Below are 26,753 nucleotides of genomic sequence, written 5' to 3'. Positions count from 1 at the left end.
CGAGCAGGAAAGGCAAAACAGAGGGCAGAAAAAGGCAGAACAGAAGGCAGAAAAACGAGCAGAAAAGGCAAAACAGACCAAGAAACGAGCAGAGTAGGCACAAACAGAAGGCAGCAGGTAGACAGGCAGCAGAGGGTAGTGGACTGCTGGCAAGCTGAACAGGAGAACTGTCGCAGGGGGAGCTGGCACGAGCACCTGAAACAAAACCAGAGTGCAAATAAAATACAAACACCAAATACAATGCTAATAACATCAAATTTAAAATCCTGTCTATTGCTTCTGAGCAAAAGAATGAACAATGAAAGAAGAGTGGTCATATGTAGCATGTTACATCTTACATAGGGATTGTGATCCAAACCTAAAAATGATTCCATAATTATACTAAAATTACAATTAAAACAGTACATCACAGCACTAATATAAGAATGTCTGGGCTACAGGAATAGTAGGGCTAAAATACATGTAAAAGCCAAGGCACTCAGAAGAATCATCACTATGTAGGAGTTTATCCAAGCAATTTCCTTGGCTTAAGGGCCAGAATAAAAAATGTATATACAGTAGAAACAATCTCCTCTGATGACAGAGATTGTAGAAAGTGCAAGGCTTCTGTGCAACAACAGGACTGGATGTATGTTCCTGGGTGTCCTTTACTGAATATAACACGCGACAGATGAAAGTACAGACACCTTTGTCCATCTCTCATCCTCTCAGTATGTATAGCTTGTATCCCTAAATGTTTTTTGGGGCATCTTGGGTAAGGAACGTAATGAGTCTTCAAACATATCCCTAATGCCCCTAAGCCAGGGAATTTCTAGGCCTCTCGACAAGAACAGACAATCATCAATTAACATTCTGTTTAAGGAGAGAGCTTTCTTAACCCAGATCCTTCGCATTAGCATCATTGGTCTTGTCCTTAAAATATCTTCAAGGTGTAAGAGCCCTCATTCCCTGTGGCTGATGAAAGTGGTGGTGTACGGTGGGAGGACCAGTAAGCGAAGAGTAAAATTGTTTTCTGTAGCCTGTAGGGGCAATACCACCTGTCTGCCCCAGATCCCTGCTCCATAGGATGCTTGACCAACTCACTTTGCATGGTGAATCACCAACATATGGGCAAACAACCTTTTACCTAATTTAGTGGCAAAGGAAAAGACAGCGTTAATACTCCTTGCTAGTTGGATGTTTCTATTTTCTAGCTGTGGTCGCCAAGATCCTCTACAATTAAAAATGACCCTAAGGTAATTAAAATTAGCCACATGTTTGCCAGGGGTGGTATGGAGTTTAAAAACTGGTTTCGGATCCTTCCTGTATCCACAGGACATTACAAAGGACTTGGTGGTTTTAAACGTCATGTCAAACCCTTCCATGAAGGTGGCAAAGGTATCCAAGAGATGCTGAAGCACTATAGTTGTGCGGCCCATGGTGACAGCATCGTCAACTTACAATAGGGTTGGTATTGAGCAGATTCCAATCTGGTTCAAGTCCCCGCAACTTAGTACTAGCTTCCTCTCCAAATGATTGATATAGAAAGGAGAATAGAAAAGGCGGGAGGACACACCCTTGCCTGACACCCCTGCGCACCCTAAACATCTCTGAACACTCCCAGCCTGAACTTTTCTGCAGCACTTGAGTCGCAGTAGGTTTCCCTAATGGTGTTAAGAATGGGTCTGTCAATGCCCCGGCCTTTCATTATGCCCCACACTTTAGAAGGGATACAACGATCAAAGACACTGGACAGATCCATGAAGCCAGAGTGCAGTGCAAAACGCTTTGCCATTGTATATTTCCCCAAGAAAAGACAGAGATTGATATATTGATCTTCCGTCCCCATCCCTGTCCTGAACCCATACTGGATATCCAAGAGGGTGCTGCTCTCCTCCACCTAGGCCTCCAGACGGGAGAGTAAGATACGGCCCAGCGTCTTTGCAGTAAAGTCCATAGGGAAATAGTCCAGTAAGACCTGGTGTCCTCTCCATTCTCTTTCTTGAACATTGGGAGAATTAGCAAATTGAACCATGATGGAATGTTGGTGGAAGAGCAGGCTGCTCTCAAGAGGATGGCTACCAAAGTGGCCCACAGATCAAAATTACTCTTAAATAGGTCCATGGGGACCCCAACCTGGATGGGGGTTTATCCACTACGGCTGGCTTAATAGTCGCTAACCCCTCTTCCATTGATGGACAATACTTAGGGAAGAAACAGTCCTTTGCTGCAGCAGGGGAGTTTCTGTCATTTCCTGATTCATTGCTTGCGGAATAAACCGCCCCCCCATCACCAAAAAAGGTGGCTCACTAATGGCCAAATATTGCAGATTCAACCAAAGGTTTGTTGCTATCATTAAGGAATGGTTGATTTATAATCATCCCAAAGGCCTTCTGATAATTCCTAAAACGTTTTTCCATGAAGCTCTTCCCAGGCTTTTAGTCTGAGAGCAGTTTTCTTTATTGCTATTGTCCTTTTGTAGGTCTTCCTGCAGCGGTGACCTCAGAAGCAGACCTAGGCTGCTTATGGAAGGAGACCATTAGCTCTTTATATGCCTTGGAGCAGGCTGCATTAAACCATCCCCTTTTCGTATCTGGGCCCACACAAGCATTCCTGCATAATGCCCCTGACACTGTTTCTGAGAGGGTGATAAATGCATTCTTAATGCTAGCTTAATTTGCCTTAGCATCTAGCAGACCTCAAACGTAGTGTGGTTACCCGTAACCAATTGAGATGTAAAAGTTTCAGTGTTTACAAACTCTAACTTGATGTGAGTGCCCTTTCTCTTATGAGAGGACATACCAGTGATTCTCCTGGTCAAACCAACCATCTTTTGCTAGACTGTAATATCTACAAAAAGACTCTGGGGAAGATGGTCGTCCATAGCAAGATTATCTATTATCTGTTCCCTCATTGGCGGCTAAATTGGCAGATAGTAAATTAAAATCAATTGCAGAACCCACTCCCTTACCCACAAAGGTTTTAGGGAAAAAAACATTCATAGCCCTATGTTCATTCATCAAACACGTGTTGAATTTCATCAACATTCATAGCCCTATGTTCATTCATCAAACATGTGTTGAATTTCATCATCAAGTAATTTATGTTATTACCAAACACATCATGGGAAAAATGAAATAGGGAATTACCTTCACAATCAGTTAGGCCACAAGCATCTTTATGCACTGGGGGACCAAGTTGGACACTAACTTAACATCACTCCCCATATCAAACCCAAATCACTGCCACCTCTAGAAATGAGGGAGTCCAAGTCATGATCTAATTTCGACAAAATACAGCCTCTGTCTGCCGTTCGGATATTATTGTAAAAGTTGACAATAACCAATCGGGAACCAGACACAAATTTCAGGTCAAGGACCTGATAAAAAAGATGTATCAGCGGTGTAGATAAAGAGTTTGGCATTGACTATAGTCAAGATGTTAATTGCCAGGCCCACTCTTGGGCAACCAGCTGAAGATGGAATGGCTGGTAGATGGAACATTTTGAATCCATTGGTAAAAGCGGGAGGCACAGCCCATGTTTCCTGTCAGCATAGCATTGTAAAAGAACTCATGAAATTTGACCAAGAAAGGTCTCAAATTTACCCTTTAATCCCAACCACGTTCTAGACCAAAAAACAGAACTTGAGGATATTAACAGATTATTGGGGTGAATGGGTGATGAAAAGCATCTATCTAGCATTGTGATTGGAGTGATGCGGGCCATCCGTTGAGCTGGTCTGCTGTCAATTTGCTGTTTCCCCGGGTTATTAACAACATCCAAATCTTGCTGGGGGTAATTGTAATTGGACTTCTATGCCAGAATGGGCATAGCCCAAGGGGCAGAAATCGCATTCACCTAAAGTTGGTGAAAGAGCTTCAATTGTGTACCACAGGTGACCTTTTACAGTTTCCATCATTACTTCACGTGCAAAATGGTAATTGTGGGCATCACATTCTTGTGATGTCGCTTTCTACCTGTTCTCACCCACTTCTCGGTGTTGTCCCACTATATTCACACTTATAGCTGCCAAGGGTGTGGGTAAAAACTGACAAAAACTAGAGCCAATGGCTCCTCTCAAAATTCTGCCATCTGACTCATGAGGGTTGCTGGTACTTGGCAACAATGGGCTTGGGTAGTGAGGTGGTGACACTTATGACAGCTAGATCCTCCATGTGAGATATATATCGTTAAACTCCCCACAAGGTTGGCCAAGTCCGGTGAGGACCAAGTGGTGATAGTACTATCTCTCCCCCTTAAAGCTGGGTTTTACCTGAACTCTATTGTCTCCTGATGTGTGGTATTAATGTGCCTGGTACTTGCCACTGCTCCAAGCAGTTTCAGAATTGCGCTCCTGTTGAGGATGTCCTGTTTGCCTCTAGAAAAATAGTGCGGCATGAACTCGAGCTTGTTCGTTGGGAAGTTGGGAGTGCATACCGACTTCTGTTTTGCTGCGTCTGCTGCCTCAGTGCTATTTGCCCACTTGCTCTGCAGAGCTACTAGAGTCTTTGCAGAAGAAAAAAGGTGAGCAGTTGAAACATTAAACCTTTGAAGGACTGCACAAAAATGAAGCGGCGCAGAGGTAGGATTAGGCATGGGGGACTGATGGACAGGTGCAAACGTAGCTACTAAATCTGTTGATGGTTCCGTGGTTGACTGAAGCCAGAGTTGAGCAGTTGAAACATTAGATCTTTGATGGTCTATACAAAGATGATGGGGCGCAGAGACCGGATTAGACATGGCGGGCAGATGAACATGTTCAAACATTGCCACGGAATCAGGTGACAGATCCATGGTTGATCGGACCAGAGGGGTTTTGGTTCTTTACTCAGCATAACAGGCATTTTGGATCCAATGGTAGCAAAAGCGGAATTCTCAGGACGTGTATTGCAGGTGTGGAGATCATCAGTTGATGATGATTTTGGGCCAGGTGGTAGTGTCAATAGTATAGCTGCAGGCTGATTATCCAAGGTTTGAATTTTCCTACCCGTGGCACTGTCCACTTTGTGACCTAATGTTTGTGCTGGAATACTGTTAAATAATGACTATGTTTTAGTTTCACCAGAAGGCTGGGGCGGAGGAGTAACTGAATGGCCTACTAGAGCCTTGCTGTCACGGGTGGCCGACTGCACAGAGATGCAGTGTGCGGCACACGCTTCACTTGTGTCTTGCTTTCCGAACCCTTTTACGTTGCCTTTTCGTCGGTGGGTGTACAGCAATTATCTGCTGTGCTGCAGGCGCTGCCCCTTCAATAATTGGGCTAATGTTTCAGTCTTGTGGGTTGAGAGAAACTGCTCTGTGAGGGCCCTCATTACGACTTATATCACTGGACAGTTCAAAAACCGACGCTGTAGGTTGCTCTTTTACAGATCCCATTGAAGCCTTAGCAGGGTCAGGACCGCTAGTAGGGCAAAATAATCCAGTGTGCAGTGGGTATTCAGGAGTGCCTTAAAGAAGAGCAGAGACCTGACTAGGATCCATATGATCCTGAAGCTTCAAAGTTGGGCCTGTCTGTTGGGCGAATGAGGAAATCCGGTCAAGGATAACTTCCAGCATTCGAGGTATCCTAGCAAATTCATTGATCTTGCTGGTACAACTACAGAAATGCTAAACAGGTGCTGGATCTGACTGGACCCTTGTAATTACGTTGTTCAGGGCTGACAGTTTTGCATCAATTCCCACAATAGGGGCGCTAAGGCACTTGATATCTCCTTACATGTCAAGCTTATCAGAGTGGTAAGACAAAAACGCTGAAAGTGCCTCCAAGTTGTTGAGTAAAGTATTCCAGATGGTGGTGCTTGAGTTATGCAAAATTGTCCCATCAGTCTGTCTACTGAGGGATTTATGTTGCAGGTTACATTCTTCCCATAGGGACAGTAAATCAGAATGATATGAAGATTCAAATCAATGGGTCCAGAGCCTCCTCTTCAGAAATGTAACTGGGCATACCAATAGCTGGGCTGTTGGCCAGAATTTTTGTTGTCAACAGGTTTAGCTTAATAGGGCTTAAGGGGGTGGAAGTGGCCAAATGGCATGCAAAGTTGCTTATAGTATTGTTCCAGTCAGATATTTGGACATTGCTTGTGGTATTGTATCAGTACGATATTTGGGTGCATGGATTTAATAATAATGCACTGCTAGCCTGACAGGCTTGGCTAGCCCCACCATTTGGTAGATTGCTCCTGTTGGCTTCATCCATATTTGCAATGTCTACTTCCCTTAAAGAAGAAATAGAGTGATCAAAGGCCGCCTCCAGAAATGATAGATTGATCTTCTGATGGTCTCTAGCATGAGCCTAGGCAGAAATAGCATTGTGCGATGCATGCCCGGATTATCTTGCGTGCCATAAGTGCCAGGAGAGGCAGTTCCTCGTTCATCACTTAGGGATACAAGGCAGTCACCGGGTGGAAAACAGATAACATGTTGATGGGCAACCCCTAGCCCCATTGTTAGAATTGGAGTTATTTGAAATTAGATAGTACGTGATCTTAGTGCGCTTGGGTGATGGAGAATGCAAATATGATATGGAGGCGTGCAAGAACCAGATATTGATGATACTGGTAACATCATAATGTCTCTTACCAAGCCATCAGTAGAGGTAGACATATCTTTCTTGCCAGACTTCGTGGTCGTTTTTTTCAACCCCACTTTTTGTTACAATAGCGATGGCCTGCCGCCAAAGTTTTCCCTGAATGCATTATTATTGAACTGGTGACGCAGAATCAGAACCGGGGCACTGAAAGCGAGCGAGTAACTGCAGTCTATTAAGATGAATTGAGAAAGGGTGGTATGCCTCAGGTTATCAGGTTACAGACATTCCAGCTCATATATATATATCGGTATATACATTCCACAAGTCCCCGCAGTGACAGGAAACACTCGGACACCCAGGCTGGATGCAGTTAATTTATTCGGCAAGTAAAAAACGACGCGTTTCACCTTTACGGCTTGATCACGCTCGTACAAGTACAAATCCACCATGTTTAAATACACCTTTTTCATCATGTTCAAAAACGGACTCACCACACCAGTGCGAAAATGTTATTGCAACCATTGCGGCCATCTTGGAATATCGGAAAGCTCTTTAAATGTCCCATACTTTATCCCACATTATGTTATATATATACATTTTAGAAGCTGCTTCCAGAGACCCGTAGGAGGTGGCACGATGGCCAGCGGAGCAGCCGGTAATAATCCAAAGTAAGCGAAAGAGTAAACGCTCTCTCACGAACCACAGACAGGGAAGTTCAATACATCAGATGTATTCTTTTATAAATCTTTAACGTGATGCGTTTTGACCGTCAAGCGATCTTAATCACACACAGTGCAGGAACAAACAGAGCTTCTATACATACAATGTTAAGCAAACAAAAGTAGGACTCAACATGAGTATGCGACATAAACAGAGGACTGCACAGCAGAAAGGTAGGTGTTAATGTACAGTGAGGTATGCGCTCTTGTATTTGCAAGAAGTAATCAAAACAATGTGAAAAGCGATAATGCATGACAACCTGCTGAGAAGAGTTCACAAGCACAATTCCACGTGGTGAGATGGGAACCAGTAAAGACATAGTGTCTAAATAACACCCATAGGTTCAACAGAGAAGGTTGTCATAGCATGTTGGCTGTAAGGTGCAGAGAGGGTTAAACCACTGGAAAAGAATAAACTCTGCAAAATGTGAAAACCATGCTTCAAATACTGTAATTTCAAATCCCTATAGTGGGTTGTGTAGCAGAAAGATAACACGTCGTAGGGGGTTCTATCGTGAAAATGTGAAACAATGAAAGGAGACAAAGAAAGATAGAAATTCAAAAACAGAAAATAAAATTCCTTATCTGGGGCGGCGGGAACAGCATAAGGATGTTTCCATCGAAGAATAGGGTTGGGAACCCATTAAACATCACCGGTCCCATTCCTTGGGTCCCTTCCTTTCCTCCTGTAAGAATAGAAAGATAAAATGGTGAGTTGGATTGTCAGGTGGAATCCAGACAGTAAGTGCAGAACAGAAGGGGTCAGAGTCGGGAGAGGGCGCCGAGACAGAGTTAGAATACACAATCAAGAAAACAGAAAACATGTCAAATACATTAGTCTTCATGCAAGTGTATGGCTATTTCTTCATCAATATAATGGCCCCCTGGGTAACGGGGTCCTAGATCTATGATATATCTAGATTCACATTTCCTGAGTTGAAGTACCCCATTGCCTCCTCGCATGCCGGTATTGACCTGCTCAATAGCAAAGTACTTCAGCTTAGAGCTGTCAGAGTAATGATTTGTCTCAAAATGTCTCACTATGGGGAAGGGTTGATCCTTATTGGCTATTGCCCTCACATGCTCCAAAACCCTCTTCTTGGCAATGTGTGTAGTGCTGCCCACGTATCGGACATTGCAAGGACATTCAAGCACGTAAATGACAAATGAAGAACTGCATGTGAGGAATTGTTGGATGCGTATGGTAGCATGGTTGTTTGTATTGAGGAACTCCTTTCTCATGAGGCTGCTGCTGCAGGCTTTGCAGTGACTGCATCCCTGTAGATTGATACCGCTGTTCCAATCAGTTGTAGTAATGTCTCTGTGAACTAGCATGTCTCTCAGGTTACGTGCCTTCCTGTATGTGATTCTTGGCCTCTCTGTGATGGAATTATCAATAATAGGATATTTGGTTAATATTTCCCACTTCTTGTCAAGAATTTTCTGGATGTCTTTGGAATTGCCATTGTAGGTGAGTATCACCCTGCGCACATCGCTGTAGTCATTAGTGATGTTGTTGGTATCTTTGTCCTCCAAGGTTGCGGTCCTGTTGACCGCTCCAACTTTCTCTACTGCCTTGCGAATAATCCAACCAGGTGAATGAACCTAGTTAACATGGTATCTTGTTCAGAAACTAAGGCCTTTTCAGAGCTGCAGTTCCGCTTGGCCCTTAGGAGTTCCCCGTTAGCGGATGCTTAATTTAAGGTTATCGGGTGGCTGCTCATGGCATGGAGTAAGCTGTTGCCAGCGGTGGCTTTTCTGATTAATCTGGTGTGTATTTCGTTATTGACGATTTCTACTTGAACATCAAGAAATTCTACTGAGGTGTTGCTCATGTTGCTGGTGAATTTGAAATTGATGTTAATCAGGCTCAGTCTCCGAATGAAGTCAGCGGCTTCTTGTTTGGTGCCATTCCAGATAACAAACAGGTCATTTATGTATCTGAGCTCTTAAATGACCTGTTTGAAATCATCACTGAAGTTGGTATCTATCCTGATCTCATTCTCCCATGCCCACGGGAACAAGTTCACGAAACTGGAAGCAAAACAAGTGCCCATCGCAGTTCCGAGGATTTGTTTGTAAATATTGCCGTCAAACAGAAAATAATTGTTGTTGAGGCAATACCGTATCATCTCTATGATGATATTGTTGTGCCCCATGTAACGTATGGGTCTCCTGGCTAGATATTTGGCACCGGCAGCAATGCCTGACTCATGTTCTGTTATGGTGTATAAAGCGTTGACATCCATGGTGACCAACAAAAGGTTATTAGGCCACTGGACACCCTGGAGCTTGGTTAAGAAATCTTTGGTGTCCTTAACATATGAATGGTAAGGTGATGACTTGGTCCCTTAGAAAATTGTCTGCGTATCTGGAAACATTTTCAAATGAACTGCCTCTGGAGGACACAGTGGGTGGGGGGGTGGAGGGGGAGTGTGTGTGTGTGTGTGCGTGTGTGTGTGTGTGTGCGCGCGTGTGTGTGTGTATGTGTCAGTCAGTCAGTCAGTCAGTTACCAGGTGTATTTCTACTGATTTTGCAGAGATTTGCCTTCCTTTTCAAATATAGCAGCAAAACATATATTTTTATGCTCACATAGAAGAGTAGAAGGGTGACGGGCATACACGTGCAAGAGGCTGGGAGCGCACTCAGGCCGCACCCAAACCTGGTTGGGCCGCTTGACTCCACCAATTGGTTGATCTCCACAAAAAAGCAGCTAGGGCAATGTGCCGTCCTCTGAATGGCTACTTGTTTGGGTCTTATCGCTGCTCAGTTGTTCACTCGCTCTCATGCACGCTGCAGATCCCTGCCATGTCCTCGACCGGGCGGGCCTTGGAGGAGCTGTGTTGTGTCCAGCCGGGCCGTGGGCTGGCGGTCTAGTGCCTTGTTGCTGCGGTCGCTGCAGTCTGCGATAGTCCAAGTGTTCAGGGTCAGCCCTCCCCGTCGGTGCCACACGAGCCGGTGAACTCCTATGGCTCTCGGCACATATCTCAGGACTTGGCTCCTCCTCCTCTTCCGGGAGACGTAGCGAGTGCTCATTTCTGTCAGTCAACAATGATCACACATTATTATTTCTTATCATTGTCGAGGGAGGCAAGACCCTCTACTACTCGTCAATGGAAATATAAAGCATCTGAATATAATTTTCATGTTATAGTACATTATATGCCTTTATTTCAAGTGACTGAAGGATAATAATACAAATAGGCTTTATTGAGGTGTTCAACTGTTTATAGAGAGGTAGGAATATATTGCACTAATAATGTGAGGATACTATTAAGGTAGTGCTTAATGGTCTCGGGTGAATGAACATGTGATCTTGACAATGACCGCAAGTTTGTTTTGTACTATTTTGTTCTATTTTATACCTGTTTCCAAGATGAAGTGGTTGCATATATTTCCTGCAGACGGAATTGGTTCTCCTGAATAACGTGTGTGTGGTTATTACATTTCAAAGGTAATTCTCATAAAGTGTCCGTGTAAAATTTTTTAAAAAATGGAAATGCACCAAGGACTTTGATTTACAAATGGATCGCGTTCCCCTTATATCACGCAAGGCAATTCAAGCCCTTTAGTGAGATTTACTAAGCTACGCAAAGCCACCTTACGTGGCTCTGCATAGCTTAGTAAATCAAGCGTAATGCAAGGTACTGCAAATCGCTGTCTTGCGTTATTACTCTGTGTTGGGGAGGCGTTCCATGGGTGAAGCATGGGCATTCCCATGCATCCACCCATGGATTTTGGCGCAATCCCAAATTTAATAAGGTTAGTAAACCAGGGACTCTATCACAATAGTCTGCCTTCCCAACAGAAGGATAACGAGGATACATCTCTGCTCGTTATTTCAACATTCTACATGTGCTGCATTTTTGCAGCACACATTTAAAGAGGAAAGTGCCTCAAATTACTCTTTTTGTGCAGGAAGGTGTCCCTTCCTCCTCAAAAGCAATCCTGCTAGTAACGCAGGCACCCTTTCAGCATGGCGCAAAGGTACCTGCGTTGGCACTAGGCAGCACTTGCCCAGCTTGTCATGCAATGCAGCAGGTTGTCTTGCTGCATTGCGTGACTTTTTTAATACATTTGACCTCATATGCACTTCTCATTTAGCGAATTTTCAATTTTGTTCTTATGTAAGCTCAGTGTATTTTTAGTCAGCCATATTTAAGTTTTGAGCCAAAATATAAGTGGCCATTAGCCATGCTTCAGATATGTATATAGCTGGTAGATCTTCACAAACATCAGGAAAATCTGAAAAACACAATTCAACATTCCACTTGGCAGAATTTTCCAAAGCATTATCCATTTTATACTGACTTTTTACAGAGCAATGTTGTTCTTCCTAACTACACAATTGTAGTCAAATCTGTAAACAAAAACCATATAAAAAATGTACATCTAAAAAATGCCAAATATTCACTGAAAACGAGTATGCTAATATGCTAAGGTACCTTGAAGTTGCAATATAACCAAGAATATTATCTGGGGTTGGCCATTTATGATAATTGGCCACACAGAACCCATAACCCCCTCCTGGGCAAACTGTAATTGCACTCATTAGCAATACATATCCTCATAGACCTTTATTAGAGGTGGGGGGCTGCTATACAACTTCACTGTAAGAAAATGAATGAGGATCGGATTAGGCTTCAATGATGGATTGATGTTGCCAGTGTTGATGGGATTTCTCCAGAGATGTCATTGATGATACCTTTTGAAGTGTCATCGGTGATATCTTGTGTGAGGTCTTGAGCTGCATATTTGTGGAGTTATGGCTTTGTAGCTCAAGATAATTGGCATACTGTGGTTGGTTTTATGTTTTACACTATCAATATAGAAGTCTAAAGCTTTTAGCAGTTAAACATCTAGTAATCAAATTGAAAATTGAGGGGCTGCATCTTACAGGATGTTCAAGCCTTTAGCTCTTTAGTGGAGTGTACAAACTAGATAACCCACAAGGCACTTGCCACAAGATGGCGGATAAGTTCATGCTATTGACTTTTTTCAAAATGATAATCGTTGAATCAAAATATTAGCTGTGCCTAATATAAATGCAAACATATTGTGGTTCAGTGAAATAAAATATCCCACTGTTTGGGATGTGAGATTTTAATATAAAGGTCAGATCCTCTTTCAAATACCTAAGCAACCTTTACTAGCCAATTTAACATCAGTGTCAAGAACACATGCAAACTGACAGATTTCCCATAAATCTTCTTGATCTTTCTTTGAACAGATTAGAAGAGACAAGGAGAAGATGAGGACCACCTTGAATACTCAGCTGTTGTCAGGCATCGTCCTCTTCATAATTCATACTGGTATTCGCCCAACATGCAGCCTTTTAGCTAACATGACTTCCACTGGGTCCATCGGCTTGCCCACAACAGTGTCTGAAATAATAAACAGCAACTCCACTTCCAGCATCTTACTCAACACCACACAAGGCCATTTCAATGCTAGTGCTGAAGACATCTTGCACCCTGCTGCAAATGACATCCATGTCTCTTCTGCTACGGAGGCCACCAGCTTAGTTGCTGGTCCCATTCGAGGAGTGGAAAAGACACCTGATTTGCTTAATTCATCTTTTACTAATAATTCAGACATCCTTGGATTCATTGCTCCATTGATCAGCCCTGACACGATTGAAGAGGAGTTCTCCAACGATACAGTTCATGCTAGCACGAATCTTGCACCAGGGTCAGGGACTAACTCCAGTGACACTGAACAAACGGTGTCCTCAGAGTCTTGGAACAACAACATCACCATGACATCACCAAACATGACAGAAGGGAGAAGCGAGGATACTTATGAGCACAGGACCTCAACTGTGGAAATGAAAACCTCCGCCGTACATTTTCAGACAATATATTCTCATAAGAATGGTGTCAGGAAGAAAGCTGAACTAAAAGGTAAGTTAGTTATTGAAGTTTCCGCAGTAGTGAAGCTTTTGTTTATCCTTTTTCAGAATTGCTACACAGTTCAAACCTTATTTGGTCATAGCATATGAATGATCAGAATCTAGTGAGCTATAATTCTTTATCAAAGCCTGGACCAGTATTACAGGAAAGGATGAGAAATTGAAAGAAGAGAAAAATAACACTTGGTAAGAAAACAGACAGAGATATTTAATTTAAAGTAGCCCTTCTCTGAGCACATGGTCTAGAATAGCTGATTTGGAGATTCAAGAGCAAGAAAATTGGGGAGTGAGTGAGATGAGTTAGCTTCTATGAAACAGGAGTTACATTCAAGAGTAATTTAGGCTTCACAAAAATTAATGCACATATGTGAAACAATTGCACCTCTGAAGCATGAGCAGTCAATGCCTGGGCAGAAGCCGGCTGAAAGCTGCGGGGTTCTTGTCATGGGAGTGTCTGTCTGGGAAAACTGCCATAAATTGCTAACATTTCTAAATAAAGGCATGATCTCATGATTACATATCGCATTTGAATATTTATTACCCTTCTGTGTGAGTGCATAACCCATCTTTCTTGCTTACATTTCTTTTTACAGTGCCTAAGGCATGTATTCTCTTTTAACAATCAGATCTCTATTATATTATTCCTGTTTATAATATAAGCAAACAAATAGGACTCTCTGAAAAACCTTTATAACAATCTATCCTTTGCTTAGATTTTCCAGTGGGAAAATGCTATCTTTTTCATTTGTCCCTTCAATTCTGTTCATGGTAAAACCAACGTGATTCTGTCTGGTACGGCTATTTATATTGTGCACGATTCACCCCAAAGGGGTATCTCAGTACAAAAGCCTTCCGGCAACATTCAGCGATCTGAAACCTTTTAGTGCCTAGAGGTACCATTAAATAACAATTCTCTCAAACATTTAAGATTTCCATTTAGTCTCACTCAAAACAGTTTCATCACACTCGGGTTCACTAAATCGTGCACACAATTGTTGCCCTCTGAGGAGATGCCGATGATTATTATTTGTGGTGCTCCTTACGGGCTCATCTTTGAGCCCCACTCTGTTCAATCTTTACGTCTTCCCTCTGACCACACTGGTTTGAGATGATATCCTATGCTTACGACACCCAGATTGTTGTACCATTCACAGATAACATCGTCTCAGCCCAGAAACGGTTTTAGACTTGTAGGTCAGGTGTGGGCGATCTGGATGAAAGCTAACTGCCTTAAACTTTTTTTAAACTTATTTTTATGTATTTTCATACAGCTCTGTCAACATCATTTCCAACAATTACAGTTGTGGTTTAAAAAAACATTGTTACTTCTCATTAAGTAACTTATGGCATGAATTGCAGGAAACCAGGGTGCCCGAATAAGTCGGTAGTACCTAGCCAGTGGTGAGGGGTCATCGATGTAGCAGATTATCGGGTGTGGAAGTCAACTAGAAACTCAAAAGAAAGCAAGGTGATTAACAACATTGAAAAAGCACAAAGTAAACTGCTGTTGCTCAACCCGATACTGTGTGAACTTACAGAGAATAATTGAAGAAACTCCACAGACTTGCTCATACCCCAGGACTGTTGTGTATCATCCATACCCCTTAAGGTACAACATAATTCAAGGTCATAGCCCAACCCTCGCATCCAAGGTGGTCAAACCAAGATTAACAACCATCGCTATGCAGCAGCTCCATCAAAGGACTATTACCAGTTCACTCCAAAGATCATCAATAGAGTATTTATGCAGCACCCTGTTCTCTTCAATCGATCAATCATTCAATCAATCAGGGAATTGTAAGCGCGCTACTCACCCGTGAGGGTCTTAAGGCGCTAAGGGGGGGTCCGCAGATCTGTTTAGCCGAAGAGCCAGGTCTTGAGGGTCTTCCTGAAGGTGTTCAGGGAGGCAACGCGTCTGATGTCTGCCGGGAGCTCGTTGCAGGTCTTGGCTGCAAGAAGGATCTTCTGCCTTCTCTGGCTCTGTTGATGCGCGGGGTTTCGGCCAGTGTGAGGTTGGAAGATCTGAGGTTTCTTTTGGGTACGTGGAAGTTGATTCTGTTGTTGAGGTATTTGGGTCCGTTGTTGTGCAGGCATTTGTAGGCATGAGTGAGGATTTTGAAAGTGACTCTTTTCTCCACGGGGAGCCAGTGGATACTTTGTAGGTTTTGACTGATGTGTTCGTGTCAGGGGATGCCGAGGACGAGTCTGGCGGCAGTGTTCTGTATTGTCTGGAGTTTGTGGAGTAGGGACTTGTTGATGCCGACGTAGAGTGCGTTTCCATAGTCCAGTCTGCTGGTGATGAGTGCGTGGGTGACTATCTGTCTTGACTCAGGGGGGATCCACTTGAAGGTCTTGCGGAGGATGCGGAGGGTGTTGAAGCAGCTGGAGGTGACAGCGTTGACCTGTCGGTTCATGGTGAGTGATGAGTCGAGTACGATGCCGAGGTTTTTGGCATGGTCTGAGGGGGTCGGTGGGCTTCCATGGGCGGTCGACCACCAGTTGCTGTCCCATGCAGAAGGGGTGGTACCGAGGACAAGGACTTCTGTCTTCTCGGCGTTGAGCTTCAGGCAGCTGTTGGTCATCCAGACAGCGACGTCTTGCATTCCTTTCTGGAAGTTGAGTTTGGCAGTGGTGGGGTCTTTGGTGAGGGAGAGGATTAGCTGGGTGTCGTCGGCGTAGGATACGATGTTGAGGCTGTGTTTTTGGACGATGCTGTGTGGCGGGCCATGTAGAGTTTGCAGAGGGTGAGGCTCAGGGATGAACCCTGTGGGACTCCGCAGGTGATTACCTTGGGGTCGGAGAGGAAGGGTGGGAGCCTGATCCTTTGGCTCCTTCCGGTGATCGGATCCAGTCCAGGGCTGTTCTTTGTATGCCTGCGTTGTGTAGTCTGGCGACTAGTGTGCGGTGGCCTTGGTCCAGGAGGGTGCGGATGTCATCTGTGGCGGTGAGTAGGGCGGTCTCTGGGCTATGGCTGCTTTGGAATCCGGATTGGGACGGGTCGAGGACGGCGTTCTCTTCAATGAATCGTGTCAGTTTCCTGTTGACTGTTTTCTCTGCAATTTTGGCTGCGAAGGGGAGGAGCGAGATGGGCTGATAGTTCTTGAGGTCAGTGGGGTCATCTGTGGGCTTCTTGAGCAGAGGTCTGACTTCTGCATTCTTCCAGTCATCTGGGAAGGTGCCTGTTTTGAAGGTGGTGTTGATGGTGCATTGTATTACGGGTGTGAAAAGTTCCTTGGAGTTGGTGGAGTTGGCCAGGATTTTGTTGTGGATGAAGTTCCTCTTGGTGGCTCTGATCTGGTTGTGGTAGTCCGTCATGGCGTCCTTGTAGATGGTGTGGTTTTCGGTTGTCTTGGTGTTTCTCCAGTTCTGCTCCAGGCGTCTGCAGGTGCGTCTGGCTTCTTGGAGAACGGTGGTGAACCAGGCAGCTTTCCTGGGGTGTTGTCTGTCGGGATTGCGTAGCGGGGCGAGCTCATCTGTGCAGTCGGAGATCCAGGTGTGGAGTTCTCTGGCTGCGTCGTTTGCGTCGGGTGCCCAGGTGTGGTTGTCTTGGGTGAGGGTAGAGTTAAGTTGCTCGTCGGTAACCTTGCTCCAGTTCTTTCGTGGTGGGCGTGGGGCTGGTTTGGATGCCTTGGGTTTGTTGATGGCGAAGTGTACGCAGTGGTGGTCGGTACATGGCGGCTGTGTTGTGTGGCTGAATTGGATGTGGTTTCCTGCCGTGAAGATGGGGTCAAGGGTGTGTCCTGCTCTGTGGGTCAGTGTGTTGACGAGTTGTTTAAGTCCGATGCTGGCAAGGTTATCACGAAGGATAGTGGAGTTGGGGGTCGCTGGGGTTGTCGAGGTGGAAGTTCAGGTCTCCAATGAGTATGTAGTTTGTTGAGGCGATGGCGTGGGGTGCGATGAAGTCGGTGATGGTGGTGGCGAAGGGTGTTCGGGGGTCAGGGGGTCTGTAGACGAGGGTTCCTCAGTGTGGCTTTGGGGGTGGTCTGGATCTGGAAGTGCAGGTGTTCGGTGGAGGAGAAGGTTTCGCAGGAGGTGGTGAGGCGGAGAAGCTCTTGTGGGTGATGGCGAGGTCCCCTCCTGGGTGGTTGGGGCGGTCTTTCCTCTAGATCTTGTATCTGTCTTGGATGGTGGTGCTGATGTTGGGAGCGGAGGATGCGTTGGTCCAGGTCTCTGTGAAGAAGGCGATGTCGGTCGAGAGAGAGTCGAGTAGGTTCCAGATTTCCCTGGTGTGTTTGTGTACGGAGCATACATTGGGAAGGATGCATTTTAGGTTGTCGCCGATGCTGGGTCGCCCGTGTTGGAGGCCGGGGTGGCGGTGAGGGTCTGGTGGCAGTGGAGGCACGAGAACTGACCGTGGGTCGTGTTCGGCGAGCCCTGTTGGCATTCTCTAAGTCTTCCAGGGTTGAGAGCGAGGAGGGTGGTGGTGTAGTTGCGATGGGTTGTGGAAGGTCCAGGGTTTCTGGTGCTGGCCGCGGTCGGGTCGTGGACGGGCGCAGACTGGCTTGCCTTTGGCGCGCCAGCTGCGCACCTGCTGCGCTAGTCTGCTGCGCGACCACACATCGGCCGCCATTAAGTAGGGGAGATGTGAGGAAGGAGAGGCTGGGAGGCGGGAGTGGGTGAATTCCGGGGGGAGGGGCAACAGCGGCGAAAGGCGAAAGGAACAGGCAGGCACGAGAAAATAAAAACAGTGGTGGAATTAGAGCAAGACACAGATGGGCACAATAACAGTGGAACAACGGGGAAAAATTAAAATGAAAAACGGCTGAGAAAGGTTACGGTGGTTGCAGACAGTCTGGTCCCAGTTGGAGCGGGCAGCAGGCGCAGGAGAAGACAACAGCCTCGAACCTCCCAAGGAGGAGGTCGGGGTCTGGAGGCAAGAGACGGCACAGCAGAGCTGCGGGAAGAAAGTGGACCTCTTCACTGCGTAGGACAGCGCCTTCTGCTATTGCCAATCTCTTAACCTCTACCTTGATCTACACTGAGGAGGGGCCCTTAGTGGATCTCCAGTGCTTTGCTATGGCATGTCTGGCGATCACAAATGCTAGGTCCATGAATCTGAAGGCCGTACTTGCTGCCTTTGGGCGAGTATACATGCCCAATAGGCATGTTTCTGATGTGACCATGTCTGTTCTGTCTAGTGTTCTCTCCAATTCTGAGATGACTGCCTTTCAAAAACTAGTTGTGACCTAGCAGACCCATGCCATGTACAGGAATTATGCGACAACTGTGATCCAGGGCAACTTTTATCAGTAGTGTGAGCAATAGCATTCAGCCTATGCGACTTAAGGTAGGTGGTGTGCAGGTATTTAAACTGCGTGTACGTGAATTTGGTGTTCCTGGATACTTTATGTGGGTGGCTCAAGGCTGATTCCCTCATCATATCCCTTAGTTACGCCTTATCTCCAATCTTCCAGTAAGCCCTCAGGGTTCTTAATGTAGCGAGAGGCATATTATGGAGGGATTTATACCACTAGGAGATAAGCCTGCAAACACTTCCAAATGTGAGTAACATCTGCAAAACTCTGTTTCTCGGTATGGCAGTCTTCCCTCATGGATTGCACCAGCAGTCTGTACACCAAAAACTGGGAGTCGGGCAGGCCATCTTCATTAATCAAAGGGTGTAACTCCCGGAGTTTCCCATCTTCATAGCACTCGCCCAGTGTTTGGATTCCTGTCCTCTCTCTTGCTTCTGTCGAGTGGTGGGATACCTGCCCCTTACTGTGGGTAAACCAATCCATGGGAATGTACACAGTGGCTGTTGCACTGTTTTCTGCAGTGCTGTACAATAGCAAGAAGCTTAGAAGGCTTAGGTCCCACATCCTCGGCAATAGTGTCACTAAGGCTCTCTCTCGTTGCCTCTCCACACTCTGACCCAATTCTGCATGTACGGTCCCATCAAGCCACCTGGGCAGCCACTGTACCTGTGTGGCCCGGAAGTACAACTCATAATCAGGGGCCCCAAGTCCCCCTTCTCCCACCGGGCATTGCAGGGTGGTTAGTGATACTCTGTGCCACTTTTCCATCCCAGATCAATTCTCTCAGCAACACATTCCCTGCCTTAAACCAGCGCTGTGTGATCCAGACTGCAAGGTGCGCAAATTGATACAAAGTGAGAAAGCATCATCATCTTAGTTAAGGCGATCCTCGCATATATGGGCAACTGCAAGGGGCCCCAGAATTCAATCCTTCCCTTCAATGTCCTCAGTGTTCCTCCAAAATTTCTCTCCCGGGTGTCCTCATCCCTATGGTATTTTTTCACACCCAGGTATTTAAAAGTTATGGACTCCCATATAAGTCTTAGGTGGGATACCGCCGGTGGGACATGTTGCACAGATGGGGATACTGGGCACGCTCATGACTAAGTCCATTTTGTATGGAGACCCAACTCTCTAGCCAGGGCTTCCAGAAGTCTCACGCTCCAGGGGACGCCCTCACCAACATCCCTTAGGCACAGGAGCATATCATCGGCAAAACCGAGATGCCATGCTCACCGTCCTGTAGCACGATTCCCAACTGCCTGACACTTAATTGAGGAAAAACAAATGTGCTAGATGTGCCCCTGATATTGAGAGTCCCTTCTATTTCCGAAATAACCTTGATATTTTCTGTCCACATGCACTTTTTCTCCATACGATAAATCGTACAAATGCACTTGCTTCTCCTTGAATAACCTTTTTTTTCCCTTTCTGACCATGCCAGGAGACAGGTTATTCAATCCTTGATTATTTTGCTTCTGGATTATGGCAGTTCCCTTTATCTGAGTCTGCCTAACTTCTTTACTTATCACCTACAGATTGTTCAGAATGCAGCCGTGCTTACCATTCTTAAGTTGTCTTCACATCCTTCGGTTGCCTCTCTCCTCAGACATCTCCACTGAGTTCCAATTCAGAAGCGCTCCGTGTTTTCAACTATGCACATAATATTCTTAGGGGTCCACAAGATGGGCCCCCTTTATCTGAGATGTAGCTCCACCTAAGTGCACCTTCAGATGAGTTGGAGCTATTCTGCTGCTCATAACTTTTATCAAAGGATGCAGGTTGGGAGAAAGTGTGCTTTCCTTCCTGGCAGATAAATGGTGGTACTCTCGCCTGCTGATTTAATGTCCATTTGTTCTTTTATTGTGCTCAGGAAGAGCCTTAAGACTTTTTTTTCCAGTTCCCCTAACTTTGAAAGTGAGCATGATGGTCTTCCTTTTGCAGTGCCAGGAGACTCTTTTAGGGTAACACAGCACTTTAAACAACCTATAACATAACATGTTTCTCAATGTATCTTTGCTATCAATCCATTTAATTAATTTAACCATCTCCCATTTGCTCGATGTATGGAAATCCCCACAAACATTCCTGTAGTCACCAAGACTAAATCTTTAATGTGGGGCTTGAGGCCTTGGTCTCCTCCAAACTCCCTTCAGTCCCATTCTGGGAGCTATGGTATGCCCCCACTCTTAAAGAACTGTTCTCACACTGTGTCAGCCACATTTCTCTGTCCCCTCTCGAAAATTGCACCCACAGCTTTGGACATCATGCTTTTTCCATCCGATCAATGTTTCCCATATCTTCTGATGCTTTGATCACGAATCCTCCAGCTATTCCGATCACCAAAGTCGCCACTAATCATGGCCATAGTAGTCTACAAGTCTACTTGAAGGCCTCCTCTTTGGGCCTTTTATATTCATCCTTTTCAATTTTTCAGCATGCAGTCTACTAACATTCGCTACCTGTTCAGCCCGGATGTTTTTTCCCTTCTGGGTTAAACTTGATCTTTCTGCTGCCATGCTCTTGAACCTCTCCCATACCCAGTTTCACTTAAGGTTCCAGGGATCCGAACATGTGGTCAGGCTCTGACTCACTGTTCATGTTCATACCCTGCATATTGGCCATATCGCTTTCTTATGCAGTCCCTCTCCCTTCTATTTAATGGAGTACACCACCACCATTCCTACACTTGGCATCACTACACCTCTGTAAAAGTGAACTGTCCTTGACATCTAATATGTGGCTATAGGGGCACTACTTATACTGCCAGCAGTCAATATCTTATCTGTTGCACCTTCATTGGGGTGTGGTGATATTTTGCTTTGACTCGCTGTCCCGTAAGTGGAGGTAAGCACTATTTCAGTGCTCAATACCGAAGACTCACTGGCTGATGACTGGTTGCAGGGAACTCAATACAGTTCTGCCTGAAGCTCACATCTTGTCAGTGACATTAGGCAAGATAAATAGACATGTCACTCCAGGAGACTGTGGTCTGACTGTTGAACATCAGAAATGGGTAGACCTTGCATACCACTTTAGCATATAATCCCCCAGATCATGTATACGCCTGTCCCTTGCACTTTTTTCTTGAATCAACTGGAGCATCTCAGTTTTAATGCCGGTGCTCTAGACCCATTGCCACAGTCATAAAATGTTGATGAATGTATATGGAGCCTCATCTGGGTAGGATCTAATTTCCCTCTCCATTTCCTGTATGAGATCACATCTATGTAAATTGTTTTAATACTTTCAGCATCTTTACAGACTCACACTTCAAGGAACAGACCAGCATACTCATTGGGCACCAAGCTGGAGTTGTGGCAGGGACACTTATTTTTCATTGTTTTCATCACCACTGCTTTCATTTCATTCCTGTTAGATTATCACTGGGCCAACATGGATGACATGACGGCATATAACCCTCAACACAACATCTCACCCATGAGCATTATACAATCAAAACAGGCGTACAATTAGCCTGATCTGCAGCAGATCAGACTCTAGCATGGACTAGCACAGTGTTGTGACACATAGCAGGCCACCGTACGTGAGATGGACACTGTGCTCGCCTACAAAGACGTGATCCAGACACGCACAAAGAAAGCACACTGATCAAAGCACCCACCATGTCACCTGTCCATACCACATCCCAGTACTGGTGCCCACCACAAATGTATCCAGCCTCCAGGTGTCTGCAAATAAGATGCCACCCACCAAGGGCACTAACGAAGCATGCACCACCGTTCATCAGCACCCACTGACAGATCCACAACTCAGCATTGAGCAGTTGGACTGCATGTAGTGTTAGTAGCTACAAGAATCTCTGAATCGAGGGAGTTTCTTAGTATTAAAATTAGAGTGTGCCAGAGGATATATGCCTAATTGTACATGCATAACGTTGATGGAATTCATGTGTGCTGTGACTGTTTGAAAACCCAATAAAATCTGATTTAATAATAAAAACATAATAATATCTGAAATGCGCAATCCATCTATACCTGCAGGGACTCGTTACTCCCCACTTTACCAGACTGAGGCCTGTTGTCATTGCCCGATGTAGCAGTTAAATGTGAAGTGCCCATCAAACCTGCTGGTATCAAATTTACCTAGACCCCATGTGAGGCTCGGCAGCTGCCAGGAGACTGACAGAAAAAGACTCAACACACATCTCTATGCACTAAGCCATCCTTCGCGGGCCCCAATGATTGGAAGCCAACCCAATGCAGAACTAGCCTAAACTTGCTTCCCACTCTGTCATCAATTGCTGTATGCTGATAATGAGACACAGGACACAGGTGTTAATTGCACACAATAGAGACTCATCACCAGAAAATGGGTATGTGGAAAATGTACTTACAAACATACCCCTTTCATGGAACCACATCTCAGCTCAGACCAATGCTTCTCCCTGAGTTCATTGTATAATATGTGAACTTTGATTCCACATCTCCCCGGTCTGTCCACAGAGAAATGCAAAGGTCTCAACCACTAATGGCATACCGCTGTTTGCATTGGTTTTGCAAGAGGTCCTAGCCCTGAACTCTTCTATTTGCCTCTAAAAGGGAAACTAGGAGAGCACAATTGTCATCTCTGTGCACAAGGAGTATTTGACAATCCTTGCACATCACGGATCTCCTATTATGAAATGGAAAGAACATGATGTCACTTATGAAGACAAACGAGATAGGTGTAGTCCCATGTCTAACCTGTCCTCTATGGCTAGCTACACTTCGTGCTTTCCTAAACTTACCTAGTTTTAAATCAACTATAGATACCTTCCATCACTTCTTCTCTATCGTATCTGGGTTTCAGTTGTTCCCTAAAACGTCTAATGTATCCGTTCTGTGCACTGTGAAAAAGGTAAGTAAGCAGGTCATTGCAGATTTAGGGATTCCCTGAACATACAGTATTCTTTGCCACACTGTATTCCTCAGGATAGATTGTGACTTTTGAGGGAAAAGACTCTCTGCGCGGTGGAGAAGAAAACAGAATGAACATAGCCTCTAAGGACCCGTCTATGGTTTTCCAATCAACAGTTGTCAGCGTGAGGAGAGTAGTAAAGCAGATAATGTTCCGATACAGAGATGGGCTAGTTGTTTCCACCTGTAGGGAGGTAAAGTTCAGTGCAACAGTGCAGCAGACTATATACAATCCCACCACAGTACTCCTGGTACTAATTGCCTTCTTCAAAGGAACACCACATTTCCCAAAGTTGAGGCACTTCTGTGGGGATAGTTGGGGCTTCTGTAGAGAGATATAGAGTTTCTGAGACATGAGGGTGATCTCAGATGGGCTGTAGAGTCCAGGGAAAGATGCAGAGAGCAGGAGGAATAGCTGTATCTCAGCCTAGTAATGAAGGTACTGCCTCTTTGAACCAGGAATCCAGAGCTGTTGCAGATGGAGGCCTGGCAAGGCCAGTTAAAGGAGTGAGCAATGTTGCTTTGTACAGTGATGAGGTGCGACAAGACATAGTTACAATTAGACCCTTCAAGCAGGGGTCTGAGACTGACAGGGAGTATGAATAATTTAGGTGCGGGATCACCAGGAATAGTCCCAGTCCTTAATTTAAGGTAGTAGTTTCTGGTGCTAGGCTGCGTTGTGGGATTTAAAACCGCCATAAAGGTTTCTAAACTTGCGAGGACAACGGATTGCAGCTCTGAAGAAGTCTTGGGCTACTCCCTCTAGGACAAAACATGTTTTGGCTACTGAAACAAGAAAAGAATCTAAATGTGGCAAAAAGAATAAAGAAAGGAGACGCTGCCCGAACAAAGGGAACTAACTCTGTCCAATGTGTATTACTTGACTGTTAATCTAACTTTTATACTCTAACGTGTGCTAGAGATTTGTATATGCATTGTCCGATATTTCTAATCGGGTCTGGGGGAGGTAGGGTGAATTGCTTCCTGCTCTTTAAGCACTGCTTGGAATTATTTTGGAAATTCTGGTTTTAATACACTTAGTGAAATAATCCCCTAGCCCCAACACTCGTTAAATCACCCAGTAATACTATACCCCTGGTTTTACCTAACCTCAGGTAAAAAAGGTTTAATGATCTTTGTTGTCCACATGGCTGCAGCAGCAGACCTCTGCTGAAATGGTGCTGCTTTAGTTAGTGTCAGTCTCAAATAATGAGATTGGCGTTCTCTGCCCTCCTGGTTGTCAACAGTGAATGCACATCAACTATCACACGTGGTTCATTCTTCCTGTCCTGTACAAAACATATTTTCTGAAAGCTTTCCAAGAATTGGTTCTCTGTTATGTTGGTGTGAAGAAGAAGGGGAGTACTTAAATCTTCTGTTTTCGTTTGGCAGGACCTTTCCTCAAAGAGCAGCCCAGAGTGACCGGGAAGATGCTGGTATTGTTTTTCGGCATAGTGGGCGCGCTGGCTTGCCTCCTGATTCTGATCTACGTCATCTACAGTCGAACCCAAAAGAGTGAGATGTTTTCCCATCACCGACTCTATGGTGAAGGATTTGAGGATCCTGGTGAGAATATTTGGGGATGGGAGATTACTTTAGACACGATTTGCGGACAATTCACTGCATGCTAAACACTCTTGATGCTGGTGGTCGCCCCGTGGCAATTCCTGCTTTCTTGTTTACTTAACGGGAAAGTGCCCCCCATATCCTCTGGCCCCCTTCCCAACCTGCTTGAGTTCATTTCCGCACATACAACTGCAGCGCTGTTTAATTAGGTGCTGCAGTGCTGGTGGTGCAATGTCTGTCGACAGGAAAAACCCGGCACAAACGTCTCATACCCTTTAGGGACCACTCACAGACCACCCTTTTACTATTTGGCTACAATAACTTTCCTGGGGATCACATTACAGTTCATGGAAACCAAATACATTTACAAATATCCCTCTTTGGAGAAGAACAGTGACACATTCTTAAAGCCCCTGATATTGTACTAACAATTATCACTACCCCTTCCCCCTCCACTAAGGATTACACTCCCCAGCGGGCTCTAAGCCTCCACCCACCTTTAAACATCAAACAGTTAACAACATATCTAACTCTTAACTTCCTTAACCGTATTGTTTTCTCATGAATCCTTTCCGAAGTCTTGTCAAGCCTGCCTACTGTAGGCCTCACTGATAATGTTCTGTCCCCTTCTCTGCTACTGACCTTTCATGATGTGCTCTGATTCAACCTGAGCTCTCTACTTCAGCCACCAGAAGACCCTCCCCTGAGGTGTACTTTATATCCCTTCTCCTCCCCCTTCCACTTACTTTTGTTCCACCATTCCCCCAATTCTTTCAACATCCTCCCCGAATACATCCAGCTCACAATTTGGAAAAGGTGTGCTCCATCCATTCCAAACAGCATATGTAATTTATATACGGCCAGCTGATGTACCGTCTCTAACTTCCCTGCCATAGAAAACCCTGACACCTCCCAGTTCACTTCTTATAACACCAAGTCAATGACTGTCAGCTTGCGCTCACCACTCAATACTCGCCTTGGAAGAATATGAGCTTAAAAGATCTGTGGAATCCCATCTGTCTTCGCATCCCACTCTCTCCTCTTCAAAAGCTCCACCACTGTTAGCTGATGGTGGACCTCCCCTTCCTTCAATAATCAAAAGCATCTGGGCCTAGGTTGTTTTGTCTCCTACCCCCACAGCCTTGATAATAATTGGCCCCATCTCCTGGATCCCAATCTGTGCCAAGCTGTTGGACATTACAATCCCTATGAGCGTGCAGCCTGTTCATTGTACTGTTTAGTGGCCACAGATCTGAGTTTCCATTCTTTGACACCACACAGGTCCCTCCTCCTGACAACAAGGAAACCTGTTACCATTTCTCAAGCCCTCATGGAACAAGCCGTCAAATGCACCAGCGCCTCCCTAATGTTTCAACCTGCCAGTCTACTAAGCCAGTTACATATCTCTCCTTTGCCACCACTATCCCAAACGAATGTGTTCCAAAATGTAGTGGTGAACGAAATTCCCCTTCACCCTTACTCCATGAACATCGCCCTATCACCTAGGCTTCTTCTATCAAGGTATTGCCTGTGTTCCCAATCAAGCCTCCCAGCACTGTTCATACACAGTACCAGGCCCACATCAACCTAGAACTCAAATGTGCCAAGAATTAGGACAGTAACAACAACGCTATAATATTAGCATTCCCAGGTGGACGGACACACAGATCTCGCCTGACGTAAAACCATCTCCAGGAATTCTACTGGAAGGGCCTGTGTCTTGTTTTCTGCCTTTCCTGCCCCTCTACTTGCCCCAGACAACTCATCTCTCACAAATTCAACTCCCAGCTGGTTTGTATCCCGAGAAGCATTTCCCCTATTAACCTCTTCATTCCAGTCTCCCGGAAATCGTTACTGGTGACATATTTCT

The 26,753-nt window shown here is 45.2% G+C and overlaps 1 protein-coding gene across 1 annotated transcript in view; it reads left to right on the top strand.

The window, feature by feature from the left end:
- Positions 1-26,753, top strand: part of GFY (golgi associated olfactory signaling regulator) — a 149,183-nt gene that overhangs the window by 108,162 nt on the left and 14,268 nt on the right. The window contains exons 2-3 of the mRNA XM_085614344.1: positions 12,463-13,135; positions 24,710-24,883. Of these exons, the coding sequence (XP_085470470.1) occupies positions 12,484-13,135; positions 24,710-24,883 (826 nt within the window). The 5' untranslated portion in view covers positions 12,463-12,483. The remainder of the gene's footprint in view (positions 1-12,462; positions 13,136-24,709; positions 24,884-26,753) is intronic.

Source organism: Triturus cristatus, chromosome 7 (assembly GCF_964204655.1).
Source record: "Triturus cristatus chromosome 7, aTriCri1.1, whole genome shotgun sequence".
NCBI lineage: Eukaryota > Metazoa > Chordata > Amphibia > Caudata > Salamandridae > Triturus > Triturus cristatus.
The sequence above is the reverse complement of the archived record's forward strand: the minus strand, read 5'-3'. Positions and strand labels throughout refer to the sequence as shown.